Raw genomic sequence first — 19,057 nt, forward strand, 5'->3', positions numbered from 1 at the left:
TGATTTTGCATCATCTGCAAGGCTCTTGCTTGGGAGTTGCCTCCCTCCCCCTTGTTTAGTGGGAGAAAGCAGGGCAAAGGACCATTCCACCATCTCAGGGACCAAGAGCCTGTAGAGGAACAAATTCCTGACCCAGAATGGCCCTGTTATGTTTCTCTCTCCTTGACATGCACTCTTCACAATTCCTTCTGCACATTCATCTGCGTGCACAACCGGCATGACACTGACGAAAGCCTGCTCCAGCTCGAACAAAATCGTTAGGATTCCATTGAAGCTTAGCAATAATTGTAGAATCAGAATGAGGAAATCTTATAGAACAGAGCTTTCTGAGAAATATTGAAGTAGAAAGTAAATCTGAGACACTAAAGCTTAGTGAGCATTAGACTCAGAAGATCTTTTGAGGCGCTCTTGCAGTTAAGTGAGTTAGGTGTAGTTTTTCTCTCATCCATTGTCTTTTGATCCACCTGTATGCCGTTGCAGTTCATGAATTTGCCTTTGCTGAGCTCTGATTCGGTCCAACCAGGTGTTGCGATTTTAGTCCCAATCTCGTCCCCGATTTCCATCCTCATTGTCTCCTAAAAATTAACTACAGCTGCTTTACTAGCCTGAAAACCATGAAGCGTATTACAGTAATTAAAAAATAGAGAAAAGCTGGACCTTCTCTCTCTCTGGGCTTTAACATAACAGGGTGGAGAGTGAATAGGTCTCTCTCTCTCATGGTTATAACCTGGTGCAGAATGAATGGGTCTGTCTCATGAGTCTTAACAAGGATTCTTAACAGGGTGTAGAGTGAACAGCTCTCTCTCTCTCTCTCTCTCTCTCTCCCTCTCTTAACAGGGTGGAGATTGAACATCTCTCTCTGTCATTCATTTCACTTGCATTATACAGACTCATTTTCACTTACATTATATAGACTCGTTCTTGGCAGTGGAACCCCTGCTGTAGCAGACGCATCTACCAGGGATTGTATAATAAGTTGGATGAACCTCTTGCACCCATCGAGTCTCGTTACATCGGCAGGGAGGATGAGTACCTCGGGTGAGCTGTTGCTGCGTGTTTTCTCTGCAACTTCTCGAAGGTGTTGCTCCCTCGTTGCTACAAGAACCAGACATGCGCCTCTTTTTGCATATTGATACGCCATATGCTGCATATTATTACACAACATCAAGTTTCACATCAATTTATCAGGGAAACCAAGTAAAATGATACTGGGCCCTCTCTCTCTCTCTACATATGCTGCTTTTTACCCACCACCAAACCTTTCTCAAAAAGTACAATACAAGAATGCTAGATACAGTTGCCCAAAGTGCTCTCTGTTTCACCGCCCCAATGCTGGAGGAAGCACCAGTTATGAGAACGACCTTCCGCCTCACATCCTCAGTCTTGGGTGTGCGAAAGAGAGAGTGAGAGGTTGAAAAGAGCAAAGATAGGGAAGATGAGAGTGAGGAAGAAAAGAGTAATGGGAGGAAACATCAGGTTCATGAATCTAGTGACCAAGTCCATGCTTCTCCAACCCTCCAAATCCTTTACCTTTACACAAAGAGACTTCTTCAGGCTCTCTCTAAAAATATGAAAAATCACTTTGAGAACTCTCCATTGATATGGGGTTTAAATAGGAAGAAAATGGGCATAGAGAATGGAGCTGTACCCCTGCCCTCTCTCTTTAAATTGCAAGAATCACTGTACAGCTATAAATCAATTAACAAGTGAGAAGGACTAGAGATGTATTGGAGCTTTCCTCTTCTTTTTTTTTTTTTTTTTTTTTTTGAGTGATTTAAGTGTGGATCTTAAAATTTTAGGTAAAATACAAAATGTTCACTTATAAGCAGAATTACAAAGGTCGTTCAATCCATTTTTTTTTTTTTTTTTGCTTTTGATTTTTTTAGTTTTTTTTTTAGTAGGGTTGAGCCTTAAAGCTTGGGGCACTGGCATACTAACCAAAAAATAAAAATAAAATAAAATTTGAGTTGATCAAAAGACAATTTTGAAAAAATAAAAAAAATGGGATTGATCATTTTTTTTTGTAATTTCCGCAGCAAAGGATGTTTTCTTATTTTGAAAAATTAAGAGTGGGCTGGGGCGGTGATAATACCGATGTCTCACCTTATTACCAATGTCTCACCAAAAAGGGTAGGGGGCAAATCCTCATTGACTTACGTTTTTGTTTTTTTAGTTTTAAAAAGTTGGTACTTGTCCTTTTTTAGGGAGACATTTACACGTTTGTTTTTTTTGTTCTTTTTTGTTTTGAAAAAGTTGGTTGCTTGTCCTTTTTAGCCAGACATTTTCGCTCTGTTTGTTTTGGTGCTGACCCCTATAGTCTCTTTCATAAATTTATTTTAGACCCAGTTTTATGAGCCCTTACAGGAATGAGGTGCTTCAAAAATCTATTTTTGCGATGAATTTTTGGATTTTATTTTTAAGGATATGTAATCTCTAACATAAAGATCATGAACATGAATAAATAAATAAAATTTAAAAATTGGAAATAATAATTCTATTAAAAGAACACTTCGCGTGTTAGTTTTTTTTAGATAGACCAGCTATTTGCATCTATCTTTAAGATGGATGCTTTATACTTTTGGACCGCATGTATAAAATTGCAGTCCCCACAAGAAACAATTTTTCATTTATTTTAGGGTTTGTATGCATGTAATTAATGTCACCAACAATTGAAATTATTGAATCAAGCTTCGTCTTAGGCTTCGGTCAATGAATCAAGCCAGGGAAACCGAATATAGGTAAGTGTAGTCTAGATATAGATAGGGGCAATGATTTTATGCAACCGTTGTATAGTAATGTGATGTAATAATTTTGAAAAACCATCTTATGGTCATTTGTTTGAACCAATTTTAAAATATATTCTCTTTTCATTCTAATGAACCATCACAAAAAAAAGGAAAAATTAAAAACACAAATTAGAAAGTATTTTTTTCGAGTTCATTTTGGTGAGATGCCTAAATCTAGGTCTTGGAAGGATTTTTTCATTTCCAATTTTTTGGATGGCTTTATGTCATTAGATGAACAATGTTAAACAAGAAAAAAATGAGTTTGAGTTTATAAAGGCTAAGATTTTGACATTCATAAAATGAATTGTCTAGATTCGTTTTTTGAGGGGACTCATTTTGATCATATCTAGGGTTCAAATTGAACTTCTTTTTTTTTTTTTTTGGGGATTGATTATTGAGATTAAAAGTGTGTGTGCAAAATTTGAGGTCATATAAATACCACAAACATGAATTTTTAGGAGTGCCGTTGTATTATATTATGATACAACCGTTGCATTGGATTATTGCTCGACAGATAGAGAGTTTCGCTAGAACTCGTAAGCTAGAACGTTTAGGTTTGCTTAAGTTGCTAAGCTAGCTTCGAACGAGACTTTATCCCTGAGGTAGGTTGGTCACAGGAATCTCAAGCACCCTTGTGGTCACAAGAATCTCATTAAGTTGTTATTTCTTTGGGTTTTTCGGTATTTTTTATTTTTTCGATTTTTTTTTTAAGCATGGAGAAAGGAACTTCCCAATCTTATATGATTTTACCCATTTTTTAAGGGATCATTGAAAATGACTTCTCATTTTTCAGTGTATGTTTCTACATGGTTTTTTTTATTGATTTCCCCCTTTTTAGATATATTGTCTCAGATGGGGACCTGGTTTATATGTGGCGAAGCCCACATTTGTAGAAATGCGGGCTCATTAATAAATCTATTGTTGAGATGGATTTTTGGATAAATCTATTTTTGAGATGGATTTTTGCATTTAAGTTTTAAGGACATGTAATCTTTAACATGGAGATAATGAATGTGAAAAAATAAGTAAATTTTAAAAATTAGAAATATAAATTTTAAAAATTAGAAATAATAATTCTAGTAAAAAAACATTTGGAGCATTAATTTTTATTGTAGCTAGATGGAAGATTTACTTACATCTATCTTTAAAAGGGATGCTTTACACTTTTTGGACCGCATGTAGTCATGCTGTCCAGCCCGCATGAAACAATTTTCCGGCAGATGGATTGGTGTAATTGCCCGATGATGGAGGATTTTTTTTTTTTTGAGAGCCGCTGCATCGGTACTCATTTTGGGCCTCTCTTACTCTCTATCATCTCTCATCTTTCATCTCTCTGTCTCTCTTCTCTGAGTCAATGAACATCTTTCATTATGCCACTATTTGAATTATGATAGCTATTAGATCTGAGGGCATCGAATTGAAATTTATACCAATTTCATTGATTATGGTATTTTTGTATATAGTTTTGAGTTAAAATTTACCGATTAAAATTATTTTATTGTTTTTATTGTGTTTTCAGAATATTAGACTATGTTGGAAATCTATTGATCCATTTTTAGGAATCAAAATCTATTTTTATAAATTTTCATGTGAACTTTTCTTGTTATTTTGGTCTTCCTTATTGTTCAGAGGAAAAGTGTTTGCCGGGTCGGCTGACCTCCACAATTCTTGTGAGGTCTCACTACAAAATATATCTCAAAGATATGTTTTCGATCCAAAATTTTTGAGTTCAATAATGTCAAGTACGTCAATGATTAAATTTGAAAATTTTATTTTTCAAAAAACGTAAAGGTTATTTTTTGAATTCCTTTCTTCCTGTCCATTTTAACTTTTAGTGGATGTAACATTTTTTGATCTCCATCTTACAGATGGATAGACAAGGGACCCGTAATTGATGAGTTGGTTGACTCACCAAAGCCGTCCTTGTTTACAGCGATTCCATTTGTATGTATTGTGGGCCTCTCTCTCATTCAGCTCTCTCTTGCATTCATCTCGGTGAATTGTTATAGCTACGAGATCTGCGGGCAAAATTAAAATGAAATTCAAACCTATTGCACACTTTTTTGCTGAAGTAATTTATTGGAATATTTCACCATAAAATATATGTTTTTTGGAGTAATATATCATGAAGATATCCCTTTATATTTGTTTGAAAATCTTATACCTTGTTTAAAATTCTTAAACTTTTCTGTTTTTGAAGAAAAATAGAAAAAGCTGATCCTGCTTGAAATCAGTTCAAAACCAGTGGATTACCAGGTGGTTAAGCACAGATTTACAGCTGTTTCCAATGAGAGTAGGGTTTTCGGGACAATGGCGAGTTCAGTAACTGGAACAAGCCATGTTGCTCTAAACATCCTAGAGATAAGAAGGTATCGAGAAAGAAGTTGACTAGGAGGGATTGATTATTCTTTTAACTTTGATTATTGATTGCAGGTTGGAAAAATTGTATGCTCTATTTTTTTATTAGATTTTATAGTTTTGTACTTCTAATTTTTTATATAATTATAAGCGAAATATGAAGTCCCTTTCTATGTGTTTCTGTGACTTTGAAACCTTGGGTGGTTCTGCACAAATGTCAGCAGTTGAAGATTTGTCAGTTCAGAATTATATTGAAAAGATGAAAATGTGATGCACAAACACAAGGAAAATGGTATGATAGGGTGGCGACCCTATCAAAATAAGGAAAGCCTAACTCATCTGAAAATACAATTCAAGTATTCGACATCTTGGCTTGAACATTGTGGTTTTGAAAGAAATTTAGGATTTTAAGCTCTAAAAATAGTGTATATTGTAACAAATTATCTAGACCGTTTATTTCACCCTATAAATAATTATTCATAGATCTGTAATTTTATATGCATCATGGAGATTTCCATTGCCCAAATGGTTTCCGATAATTTAAGGTGAGGCCACATTTTGTTTTTATAAAGCCTAGGCCTCAAAAACTTCATCCTAAAAAAAAATCCTTACAAACACTAAAAATGGATAACTTTCCGAAGTTCATGTTTGCTTTCAACTTAGATTGCCTTGATGAATGAGGGCTTGTCGAGTCGGGAAATATGGATGTTTTTTTAGGGTTTAGACTCTTGATCCTTTTCCTTTTCCCTAAAAATGGTAGGCTGTATTTAGAATGATACCAATGGTACAAGTTTTAACACACTTATTTGTTTTCTGATATTCTTCTTGTATTAATACACTTAATATGATTACGTGTAAGAATTCATAACGTTTTGTCAAGTTTCGTTATAATTTTGTGAAATTAAATGAGAAACAACTTAAAGCACAATCTTCTTGAATAAAAATTATGAAGCTGCAAGAAGGTTATCCTCAAAGCATCTAAAATCAGAGTGGAATGAAAGCAGCACATTTTAGAACAGTTCTTCATTAAATAATTCAAAGAACTAAGTTCCGACGCGATTGATAGCACTAATACAATAATCCATCAATAACTCAATCACATGCCGAGCCAAGAGTGGTACCGTAATGACGGTTAATATGTAAAAGCAAGGTTTTTATACTTCCCTTACAATATAGAAGATCTATGCTTTTCCTACCATCCAACCCTCTAATTTTGATCAAGAGAGCCGCTCATCGTTTGATCTTAGATATGACATCTCAATGTATTTTAATTTTAATTTTTTTTTATACAAATTGTATGAATATGAAATTTGGCACGTACCATCTTCTCATTGGGGAGCACCTATAAAAAATATTTAAAATAATTTTTCAATAAAATATAGTGACCAAAATACCCTTAAAACTTTCAAAGGTATTTTGATCATTTTATTTTATTGAAAATATTTTTTTTAATATTTTTTACTAGTGCGAGTTTAATAGGAGATTGGGTATCCAAAATTTGGTGTCAAAATGGTTTATAAAAAAAAATTTAAAAATAAAATAACATAGAGACATGATATTGTGATTGAAGCAATCTTAGCCCTCTATTCAAACTAGAGGGTTGGATAAGGGGAAGTACATAAGTTTTATGCTGCAGGGGAAACATAGAAAGCTTGCCCAATAAATAATGGTACTTGATCTAGGAAGTCCCATTGTTTTCCACTACCAATTTTGTGAAAGGGGAAATGGGAAAACAGTAAAAAATCCATTTGATTTAGTGATTTTAAAAATGCTGAGTCAGAACGGAACTGCTTAGTTCGACTCAAGAATCGGTCACCCCGTTTCGGTTTTGTATATATATAGGAAAACAACCAAGTCTAGAAGGGAACTAGTGGTTCCGCACAATAAAATAATAATTCTTTAATCAATTTTTTAATTAGATTATTTTCTCAAACAATTCTTTGGAACATAGGGTAAACCAGAAAGGTGCATTCATCACTATAAATGGTAAGGCAAAGGGGGTGGTGGCATGGCACAAGCTATTTCTCCTTGGACTTAATCCTGCCAATACTCTCTCTTCGAGAGTTAATCTGAGTACTAAATGCGAAAACCCTTGGGGAAGGTTTATCATGGTCCAATGAAGAATGGTACATGGAACTCCAGAAGGCATCCATCATCCATTTCTGTGAATAAATGGTTGCAATTAAGCATAGCAGAACCCATAGGGACATTAACCATTTTCAGTTAAATCTCCACGCTTCATTGTTGGCTGTTGGCTGTTGGCTGTGGATGCCCCCCTAAAGCATTGTCTACCAAAAACCATGTTCCCTATTGGAACAATACTTTCCCAAACCTAATCCTGAGGATCGAAATGGGGAATTAACCGGTAGGGCTCCATATGTCAATCTATTGGTCCCTTGACATCAGCCACAAAGATGTTACCAGACTCGCACCATCCGGCTAAAACATCCATCTTAGAACACTGCCAACAAACCCCACGTTTTAGAATTCAAAGGACAGAAAGATATGCCCACTAGCAAAGCGTATGTGAATTCTCATTTTGATGTGAAACAAAAAGCGCATACCTTACTGAATCCTAGCCAGTTAGAATCCCCTCTAAATGAAAATGCTTTTTCATTTCCTTGCCATTTACCGCAACAGACCTGCAGCAGAAATTGAACTTATTTTGCCTGCTAAATGGCTATTGGCATATAACAAAATACACTTTCTTTGAGTTGGACTTGGATCAAACTTAGTTCCTAGAGGTTCTTTGCTATTAAAGCAGAAATGCTTGGAAACATAGATTTGACAGTAAGGTTAGAAGCAAAATTTGGCACATGTTTTTGTTTGCTTTATTCATGACAGAATATGTAGCACACTGTCACTCATTCAAACATAGTACTGGGATATTTTGTTGGAAATAGAAATTTCCTTTGTCCGAATGTCAGGATATCGACGTTCCCAAAGATTATATTGCATATTTGGCCGCTTGATTTCAGACACTTAGGTTTTCAGATCTCAAAAGGTATCTTTTGGAGATCATTAATACAAATATGTAAAAGGAAAAAAAACCTAGGAAGGTTGAAAAGAAGCAAGCATTGTCCCTCGCAAGCCAAAGAACTCCCCACAATCAATTAGCAAGTAAAAGCAACAAATAGGGTGATCAATTTTGCAATGAAAAGGATGATGAATCAATCATGTGCTGAGGTGCGAAAAAGCAAGAGATAGTTGTTTCACCTCATAATCAACACCTTGGACATAAATATGATCGGGGTCAAATGAGGAGAATGCAAGACCTGTTATCTGCAATTACCCCCAGAATAAAACTATGACCGTTTATAGACCTGTTATACGAATAATCAACACAGCAATCAAATAACAACTGATAATGTCTTCATGGGACACAGGCACAATATCCATGAAAAAAAAATGCCATGTGGGCTACAAGATAGCAATGGTTTCTTGATCTTAGCTTGATCTCCACTGCCATGTTATAAAGAGAATCATCTAATTCATTGGTTTGTGTCATGGGAACTTTTGAAGTCAAAATTACAAGAATTATTACGTGGCTTTCACAATTACCAATTGCTCAAAGACGGGGGGGAAAAAGAAGAGAGCAGCTATTTGGCAGCATTGGGGGATTGCCAGTACTAAAAGAACATAAGATCAGTTATTTTGGAATGCAAATGCTCTAAAAGACAGATGCCAAAGAAACTCAAGGTATATAATAACTCAATTCACCTCATATTTCGAGCAATTTACCCATCTTGACAAGGCTGTCCATCTGCAGCCAAAATGTCAAACACGACCAAAATTCAGGCCATATAAAATATCATTCCTGTCTAGTTTAACTATAATAGAAAATTAGATAAGCATTTTCAAGCCAATTCAGTGCAGACACATTAGCAAACATAGGTACTACATAGGTAATACGTATATCAGATGCTCCATCAGATTTTATAACCTCTTGTGAATTTGCTTTAATAAAATTGTAGCTTCTTTCGCACAATTAATTATCAAAGATTTTGTGAACAGTAATTACTGATATCGCTTCTCATACCCAGCTACTAGGAGTAATGTCGATCATTTCCTTTACCAGACAAACCCTACCATCATCTGACAAGCAATCTATATGCTGCAAACTTGCAATAATATGACAAAGAACACACACGCACGTTAGCATGCCACACACAAACACACACATTGTGATAGTGTCCTATTCTTCTTAAAACCATAGATTTGATTTGCTAGAAAATACTAACTTGCGACTGTCATAAATGGTTACTGTCCGGTCAGCGCCACCAATAGCTACAGTTCCACTGGAGGAACTACAAACAGCATAAAAGGGATGTCCAAGTGAGCCAGAAACTCTTTCTACACAACCACCATTGTGCTTTGTTCTTAGGTCCCAGATAGTCAGCTGCAATAGGGTGGTATATAAAGCGATAAAGAACTTAAAAAAGCAAAATATGAACTAATAGATTCGTTTATGATCAATAAACACGTTTGTAAATATAACATATGCAAAGAAATGTTACTCTAAATTACAAATTAGAAGGAATACCTGGCAGCCTTCTGCAACGGCTAGAATAGAAGAATTCTCATACTCATAGGACAAACTTTGTAGGAAACATATAGAAGCCGGATGCCACAAACTGTACAAACAAGTCATGTTCAACTATTCAAAATACTATATGTACCCTATATGTGTCTTCTTGTATTAAAAGACTCAAGATTAAGTCCAGAGTAATGAGTTCACCGCAACATGCCATCTCTGTGATAAGGAACTTACATAATTATATACCAAGAGAGAACAACCAAGGCACTGCTGAACTTATATACCAATATTACCACCCTACTAATGATTTTTTATCTAAAACTAAAATAGAGAGAAAAAAGAGGAAGAGTTCCATGATGACCAAGGTCCAGTGATGTGTCATCATGCCTGATAGTCTAGACATAGCAGTTCAATTGAGATGAGCGTTCATACTTTATTCTTGAAAAAAAGCAGAAAAAAAAAAGAATGCAAGTAACCAAACCAACAAACACAATATCTGGCACAAAGTATCTAGAGAAGGAACTCTACACATGCGAAGCATCAGAAACTTCAAATTTTATTCCACAGTAGAATCAATAATAAGAATAAATAAGTCTCCTCTCAGCTTGCTACCACCACTACTTAAATAACTTTGAACCATAAAACCTAAAAAGTTTCTACAAAATTCTAGCAATCCATTCCTTTAATCTCCACCGTCTATTCGTATCACAATAACACTAAATAGAAGCAACTTAAAAGATATTAAAATAAACACAAAATAGAAATCCAAAGAAAATGTAAGCTGTGATTTCTCGTTGTCCTAGAAGTAAACCCCCAGAAACTACAAATAATAAGTCTCTTGATTCCCATAATTCTAGGATCCATATAAGTTAAAATAGAACTAAGAACACCCCAAGAAATGGATCTATAAGTGCAGATGGAGAGAATTATATGAACAAAACCAACGCAAGCAACTTCACTTTCTCCGTGGATTTATCCTCGATAAATCCATCCTCAATCAAACTAATCATTAGGAGTAGGTTCTCTACAATACCCTAATCATCATCTAGGAATATGTTGAAGATTGGTGGAGAATCCCAATACACACTTCCATACTATGTGAAATTGATTGATGAAAATAAAGATTTTCCATGAATCATAGGGACCAACCAGTATGGAGGCTCCTCTTTGATGAAGCAGTTTGAGTGTGGATCTTTCTCTAGAACAATCAATATTGCACTCTTTATATCCAATTGCCAGTAGCCTTCCACTGCCAGACTGGCTGCACGTCATGCATGAGTTGATCTACTTCTTGTGGGAACTTGGTAATGGTTTACCATCTTGATGTGCAGCAAGAGCTTGTCTTTTCAATGTCATCTTTGAATTGTAACTAGGATGCCCTAGGAAGCCCTGCTCTAATACCACTTGATGCATGCCTTGATATTTCATTCTTGAAAAAGAATATCAAAGCATACAGGGAGCCAACAAAACAAACACAAAATTCTGCACAAAGTAACTAGAGAAGGAATTCAACTTAAAAGAAGCATCACAAGCTTCAAAGTTTTTTCCACAAAAGAAATCAATAACAAGAGAACAATCGAAGTCTCCTCTTAACTCCCAAACACCATTATGTAATAACTTTGAACCCTGAAAACCCCACAAATATCCTATGAAATCCTATCCATCTATTTCCCTTTTTATCGCCAGCATATATTCAGACAATAATCCTACCAAATAAAAGCAACTTAAAAAATACTAAAATAAACACAACATACAATCCCATTATGTGACTTCTCAAAAAAAAAAAAAAAAATCTCCAAAGTAAACACCAAAACATATAAATAAAGTCTCTTGATTCCCATAATCCTATGACCCATCTTTCGTCCTTGTCATGCCTGCATCAGTAATAAATTAATTTGCATGTAACAACACAATGGTCTTTAAAAGTAGTGGCTTGATGAACTAATTTGTATATTGACACTTCAGGTTAGCTCCCTACCTATCACTTCTGCAGATTACTTTTCCAAACAAGAAAAGTGTGCATTATAGATTATAAACATCTCTAATTGTTGTAAAGGACAGTTTTTCAATACTGAAGACAATCTAATCACAAAGTTTCCTGTAAATCTCACATAAATTTAAACCACAATAAGCAAGTCATCAAATATGCTACAAACTGGATACAATCACACAATATCAGAAAAGTGTGGCACAATTTGATTCAAGTAACTAAAAAAATCATGAAGCAAGCTAATCGACCAGAACACCAAAAACTTACGTTCGTAGAGTTTGGAGATGAATATCCTGGTCGTAAATGTCAATACTTTTGCAGAAGCTACGAGCTACTGCAGCCTGGAAAATTTAGATTATCCATTATCAATAATTGAAAAGATCCACAAAGTGATGGGAATATAGGGAAGAGATCAAACATATGATTGGTAGGTGAACATCCTAATCCAACAGAACCAAAAATGCCTAAGGGAACTGAATACAGCTGAACTAAAGATGGTGGTCACATACACATGGTCCTTTTACTAAAGTTTAATATACTATAGAAAGGAGAGACCCATAAAGTAATTGTTGGGTATTTGTGGCCCATAAAGGCCTTATGACAACATGTAATCAATATTTTGAAATAGTGGAACAAAAACTCAGTGGGAGTATGGTCCAATAGGACTAAGATAGGCAAATACTATTTGCCGAGACTCAGACTAGGCTCAACGCACTAGGCCAATCGAGTTGGAAAACCCTTAATTACCTAGGCATAGAGCACAACCGATGAGGGTTAGCAACGTTAGCTCTTAATGAGGTCGAGTTGCCTAGGGTAGTGAGCCAAGGGACTGTGTGACCCTTGTGTGTAATGGTAGGCCTGTAAGGACGAGGGCCAAAGCCTCATCTTGAACCATTATACGACATGTACATATGATAGCTATGTCGGGAAAGAAAATCACCATTGAGGGTGATACGTGTACATGTGCGAGAGATGACCCCTATGCACCATAGAGTTATGGTTGCACCAGGTCTGTGTGACCTCAGACTTGTCCCTAAGGGAGAACTTGTACTCCATAGACTAGGATTGTGTCCCCTCATCTATTGGCTAACTTTGGTAGCCCAATCAAGAACCTCTGCGATGGTCTGTGGGTCATAAGAACTGCTGGGTTAGTTTGAGAAAGTGAGTGCGGATTATAGTCCATTGCAGAAGATGGAGTGCTTCAGCAAATTATAATTTCTTAACATAATTGGATCCGAACCCATCAAAACAATTTAGAATTAATTAATTTGGTCTGGATCTATTATCCATAAAGATGGTTACCCTAAGAAACCCTAACCCTAGAGAAAATCTATAAATAGGCACCACGGGGGTCCTATTTCTCTACACATTTCATCCCTCTTTCTCTTCTCTCTCTAGGTGGTACACCTCCCTCTCTCATCTCTCTCTAAGATCTCTCATTTGTCTCTTAGAAAATATTGGTTTAAGAAAAATAGGGGGGCACGCCCTTGCCATTGTAGCCCAAAGGTGGGCACGCCCCATACTAGACATTGAGGTTTAGTCTTGCACCATCTTGTTCCATTGCTCTCTTATTTGATTAAGGGAATTTCCCATGCTTTAAAGATTTGAGATAGACCATTGATCTCATGCGCCATTGGAGGAGGAGATCCGGAGTGAGGGGTGCAAAGTCCAGTTGAGGTAATCTTCTAGCATCTTGTTCTATGGTTTGCAGTCTTGTTATTTCTTGTTCCCAAGAGTCTTATGTGATTTTTAGTTATTGAATAAAAGAAATTTCATTAGTGGCAGCAAGTGAAAACCTCTTTAGTTATTGTTTGTTATGTATTTTGAGTTGATTTAATTGTATTTGGACTTCTGTGAGTTCAAGCCAGTAGAAGAGAGAAAAACTAAAAACCGCATACACCTTGCTTGTTCACCTTGTCCAACTTTCAATAACTAGTAAATTAACATTCAGCAGCTGTTGCTTTTAAATTATACTAAGGGATGCATGGGGTCATGAGAATCTAAGCAGCTTCCATATTCAATACTACAACCATTGGGCAAAACAATCCGAAAATCTTGCCATACCTTATCATTATAACATGGCATTGGGGAAATGTTTCAACTTTCAACCAGTAAATGGGGATAGTGATAGTAGATTCCCTGGTAAAGGACCTAGGCTCTTGATTTCAAAAACCTACTTGGTACTATTTCAAACTAGCAGGTAGCCTTCATTCAATGTTATCCTAAGTTCCTGATCAAAATTGACGAACCTTAGTTCCCCATGGATCAAAGTGATGCCTAGTTACAACATATATATCTAAATAAACTTACAACACAAAAATCAACAAAGTCAGTTCATGGATCCAAATATCTACTAATAACTAATTGCCCCAAAACACGCATCCTAACAGATGCTTAGCTCTAACTTTCTTTTTGTTGCTGGATATCACATTCATACACATCTCTTGGTTTCCCTAGCCTCTGGTGAGCTATAGACAGAGTTAAACGAAATCAAATTTTTTATGATTCCATAATATATGATAGAGCTGTGAAAACTTTTGGATAGTTATCCTCTTGAATTGAATTCTTTCGAGTTAAAGAACATCTTCTCTCACGCTAATACAATTTAGGTTAAAACGACTACCATTACCAGGAATGATGCAAAAAAGTTTATTTTCAGATGTCTTCAGAAATTTGGAGACCACAGGTAAAATAAGACCAATTCAAAAGAATTAAAGAGAAACTGATAGCCCAGGATTACAATTCACCGATGCAACTCTTCAATCTGCATGAAACTGGAAAAACTCCTTATGATTATCAAATGTTTCATGTGATTGAAGTGACAGCTCTGAAAAATTAAGCCCTATCTATTCATTTTACACAATTCCTGAAATATAAGCAATGCAGCTCTAGAAAATCCACAAAAACAAATGTCACAAAACCGAAATTACAACAATGCCACATATCTTCAATTATACCGTGGACCATCGACTTGGACAGAAACATATTCCTGCCCAACTACTCTCTCCCACACCGAAATCTTGAGGCAAAGTTGTAAATGTAAGCCTTTCAACATCTGGCAAGAAAAGAAGAACATGTTACTAGAATAAGCCATTACACATGGTTGATTTTAAGCATTTATAGGTATTAAAAACAAAGAAAGATATGCAGCACGCATTTTTCTTTTTGCACTCATGCATGCAAAACTAATGCATTTGCTAAAGAGTCAAGCATACAAACTTCATAGAGACTACGTGCAAAATTTATGCCTGGTTCTTGATTATCTTTTCAATCATGATGAAAATATAATTGTTGATCTACACTTACTCTCTAGGCATGTTTGTATAACTGATGGAGTTAGGAACTTCTAGTACAAGAAATTATAGTTGGAAGCATAGTTAAATTGATTTCATCAAAGCCTTGAAATATTGGAAAAGATCAAACCACCTATTAACTACAACCACTTCTAACCAAGGAAATGTTTCATTTATGAATAGGTAATGCTATTCTTCACTACTTTCTTGAAGAGAACTCCATCCCAAGAAAATCCTAATAAATGCAAATAAGAAGATGAGGGTATACCTCACAAGCACCTTTCAAAAGTTCAGATTGCAAGGGAAGAAATCGGATGGCAACGATCGTATTCAATATTTGAATTTTTAAGTTTTTCAACATATTGGATTTACATGCAATTTTACAAGTGTGTACGCCACATCTGGGGACACCTAAAATATATAAATAAATAAGTCCAAAAATAAAAATGTACCAAAATACTCCTAAATGTTTTAGGGTATTTTGTTCAATTATCTTTTGCAATTTATTTATTTTTACATTTTCTGGGGTGATTGAGAAGTTTGGACATCCAAAATTTCATGCTAATCTAATTTGTAGAAAAAATTAAAACTAAATTAACATATTGTATGCAATCATGGTCTTCCATTTTCTTCCCTTTTAACTTCAATCGTTGGGGGGTTGCTTGCACCATTCAAGCATGTATAACTTTCCTAATAGATATAAAAGACACTAAATGAGATCCTATTGTGCACCAAATTATTTTGAGATCAATCTTGCTCAATTTACAGCACAATGACAACATCAATGAGATTTTCCTTTGAAGAGCTTCCTTGCAACTTGTCACCTTTTATGTATAATTTATAAAGATGGCACCCGTAAAAAAGTTATTACCTTCATTGCTTGGATCCAATCTAGAGATGATTACATGACCAAAAGAATCCACTGTTCCCAGTATCATGCCCATGTCACCTATAAGAAGACAATGAAAAAATAAAGTAAAAAAAGAAAAAAATAAAGGCTTGAACCCTGTTTATTAATAGTGACTACAAAGGATAGGATGAAACCATTAAAAGAAGACAAAAAAGGACATGATTATAAAGAATATGTTGATTTAATCCTAGAAAAAGGACTACAGGTCACATAATCAAATATAGATTGAGCCTATATAGGCTACAGTTCACTGCGCTTTGCAAAAACCATGGAGCATTTGCGAAGAATATGCAATCCAATTCTTGTAGCAGACACACTAGGTGAACAAGAATCCACTCCATATTTATGAAGAAATCTCGAATTATACGTAATTGGAGCTCATAATCCTTTTGTTGAGATATTATTTGGTTATAAATAACCTGGACAAATTAACAACTAAAAAATAAATGTATAAGCTGGACAAAGACTGAATCTTTTGGGTACCGAAAAAAAAATGCACTAACTTCTACAATATGGCAAAAGCCTACTGCAATACAATAAGAACAATACCTTGATAGAGCTCACCAAAAAAAAAAAAAAATTCCTACGATATTATTGATGAAGCTTACATTGAGTATCTGCAAGTGCTATACTCTGGATCTCTGTACGATGAGGGCACCGTTTAACCAAAGATGCACGGATTGTCTGCAAAATCTTATCTTAGGTTCCTCAAAAAGAATTAACTAGTCAATTAATCTCAATAAAAACAACCAAAAAAAGTAAGAATACCAATCTATTGTGAAAAATGTTACATGAAGCTCCTCAAAAAATAAGGAACTAATCAAACATTATTAAACCCCACAAAAACAACAGAAAGAAATAGAACGCCCATTAATTTGTCCCTTATTTGACAAATCAACTTCTTTAAGAGAGAACATTCTCATACTTGTGCCGGCACCGGAATCAAAAGGCTCTCCTTTCCCCTTGTAACCATAGTATCCTCCATAGATATCTATGAATAAAAATTTCAAAATCGGATCATTTCATATGATGATGTCACAATTCCATGGAAAAATAAGTGGCCATTATTGGGCTCGTAAGATAAAAATGAAGATGAAGAAGTTCAAATTTAGAATTAATGAGAAGGGTTTAGAGTTTTCTGAGATAATTTACCACCACATTGTAAACGCAACACCCAGAAGCAACATATACCGAACAAGATGAGGCATCTTCATTAACCTGTCAAAAAAAAGCAGCGAAGAGTAAGCAGCTTGATGAAATGGTAACAGCGAAGAAACAGAGTAAAACTAGGGTTAGGGTTTACATGAAGAGCAAGGCGAGTGGACTGAAGATTTGCAGGGGATGGGTCCATGAGGAGAGAGGGAGGAATGAGGGCCTTTCTCAAGCTCTTCACCTGCAACATCTCTTTCTCTCTACTTGCTTCTGAAAAACTCTCTCCTCTTTCCTCACTTTTCAAAACTGACGCAGCATATAAACTTCCCGGTAAAATCTAACGGCAATAGCGCAGCGTACTCCACACAGCTGAATTTTGGGTCCTCCAAACGGACACATAACTATTGGAAAAGCCGAGGCCCTAAACAGTATACAATCAAATTAGAGCGCCCCTCAAAATTTCACTTGTTTTGATGCCCAATTATCTTCAAATTGATCTTCTCGATATCAAGATGAATGGACATGAAAAAAAAAAAAGTAATTTCAAGTTTTAGAAATGCTACATCTTGTGACGCATTTTTGGACCGTCAATTTCGAAGTTTTCATAGATTGCTCCTTGGACATTGAAGCTTTAAATTTTGGGAAAAGTTTATATAGAGCCTAGGCTCCAAGCAATCAAATTAGAGCCTATCTCAAAAATTTCACTAAAACATGTTGTTTGATGCTCAAATATCTTCAAATTGATCATCTCGACATCAAGATGCATGGACTTGAAACAAATGGATTTCAAGTTTTGGAAATAGTGCATCTTGTAATATATTTTTGGATTGTCAATTTTTAAGTTATTTAAGTTTTCATAGATCTACTTGATCTACACTATTTTTGAAGCTTTAAATTTTATAATTAAAGATGAAAATATATTTTAAGGTTAGTCAAAGATTTCTAGTATTGAAACCACATTTCTCGATACTATTTGAATGTGGGCTCTAATTTGATTGTTTATAGCCTCGGTTCTATACAAACTGCACCTTTAAATTTTATAGTTAAAGATGAAAATATATTTTAAGGCTATCATCAAGATTCTCAATATTGAAACCACATTTCTTGACACTATTTGAAGGTGGGTTTTATTCTAATTGTTTAGTGCCTCGGCTCTATACAAACCCCACCCATAACTAATTTTTTAGTTTTATTTAAGGCTATATTATCACAAGTTACCATACGGAAAAGTATGCAAAGAGACTATTTATTTTTTGTATAAGGAGGTGATAATAATTTTTATCCCCCTAAATTTCAAATTTGATCGTTGTAGAAGTGTCGTTGAATAGATTCAAAGTTCAAACAGAAATAAAAAACAAACTTTCTTGAGCTTTGTGACTCATTTTAAGCCATCCAATTTAAATAACGAGTAGGAATAATTGTGGCCTGTTTGTATAAAAAGAGTAAAAGGTTTCTTTATATACAATCCCAATTTATCATCATGGTTAATTTTCTTGAAATGAATTGTTGGTGACAATTAGTGTACCCAAACATGCCATTAAGCTTGGGTAGGCAAGAACATGGTATAACCACGATAAAAAATCACGACCAATGTTCAAAGGAAAAAAATTATATAGGCATCAACCTTACTATAAAAGTAAGGTGCAATTAAAAAATGTACTTGAAAAGGTTGTACCAACGTCCAAAATTCTGCAATGGATCATCTTGTCCTCCAAATGTATAGATATAGAAGAAAAAAAAAGAAAAGATTTCATGTATTAAAATGTGTATCTTTTAAAACACTATCTAGTTCATCGATTTTTAAAATTTTGAAGTTTTTATAGATTTGTTCGATCTACCCTACTAGTTTAAAGTTTTAAATTTCATAATTTGAAGTTAAAATAGATTTTTAAGTCATTATAAAGATTTTTATCACGGGATTTATATCTTTTTAGCAAGATTTAGAGGTGCGTCTTAGTTTGTTTAAAGCTGACACTTTATGTAAACTGCACCCAAGTTTAAAATGCTTAAATAATTAATCCAGAAACCAGA

The 19,057-nt window shown here is 35.0% G+C and overlaps 1 protein-coding gene across 3 annotated transcripts; it reads right to left on the reverse strand.

Annotated features, from left to right (window-relative positions):
• Positions 1 to 7,022: 7,022 nt before the first annotated feature.
• Positions 7,023 to 17,652, reverse strand: LOC18434495 (uncharacterized). Of its 3 annotated transcripts, XR_016058075.1 has the most exons (14): positions 17,178 to 17,651; positions 17,027 to 17,092; positions 16,800 to 16,865; positions 16,483 to 16,558; positions 15,836 to 15,913; positions 14,629 to 14,726; positions 11,939 to 12,012; positions 9,688 to 9,778; positions 9,386 to 9,543; positions 9,184 to 9,265; positions 8,865 to 8,907; positions 8,361 to 8,426; positions 7,709 to 7,786; positions 7,023 to 7,605 (listed from the first exon to the last, which is right to left on the reverse strand). XR_016058075.1 is itself a non-coding variant. In XM_006844565.4 (13 exons), the coding sequence occupies exons 1-13, from the start codon at positions 17,274 to 17,276 to the stop codon at positions 7,525 to 7,527; spliced, it is 1,074 nt and encodes a 357-aa protein (XP_006844628.1). In that variant the 5' UTR covers positions 17,277 to 17,652; the 3' UTR covers positions 7,023 to 7,524. The 3 variants fall into 3 exon arrangements, 2 of the variants coding, with proteins under 2 accessions (XP_006844628.1, XP_088726320.1); XM_006844565.4 differs by lacking the exon at positions 9,184 to 9,265 and having other exon boundaries at positions 17,178 to 17,652; XM_088870194.1 differs by lacking the exons at positions 9,184 to 9,265; positions 11,939 to 12,012 and having other exon boundaries at positions 17,178 to 17,599.
• Positions 17,653 to 19,057: the final 1,405 nt, after the last annotated feature.

The sequence above is a fragment of the Amborella trichopoda genome, chromosome 6, assembly GCF_054954075.1.
Source record: "Amborella trichopoda isolate Santa Cruz 75 chromosome 6, AtrichopodaSantaCruz75HAP2 v2.0, whole genome shotgun sequence".
In the NCBI taxonomy this organism is placed as follows: domain Eukaryota; kingdom Viridiplantae; phylum Streptophyta; class Magnoliopsida; order Amborellales; family Amborellaceae; genus Amborella; species Amborella trichopoda.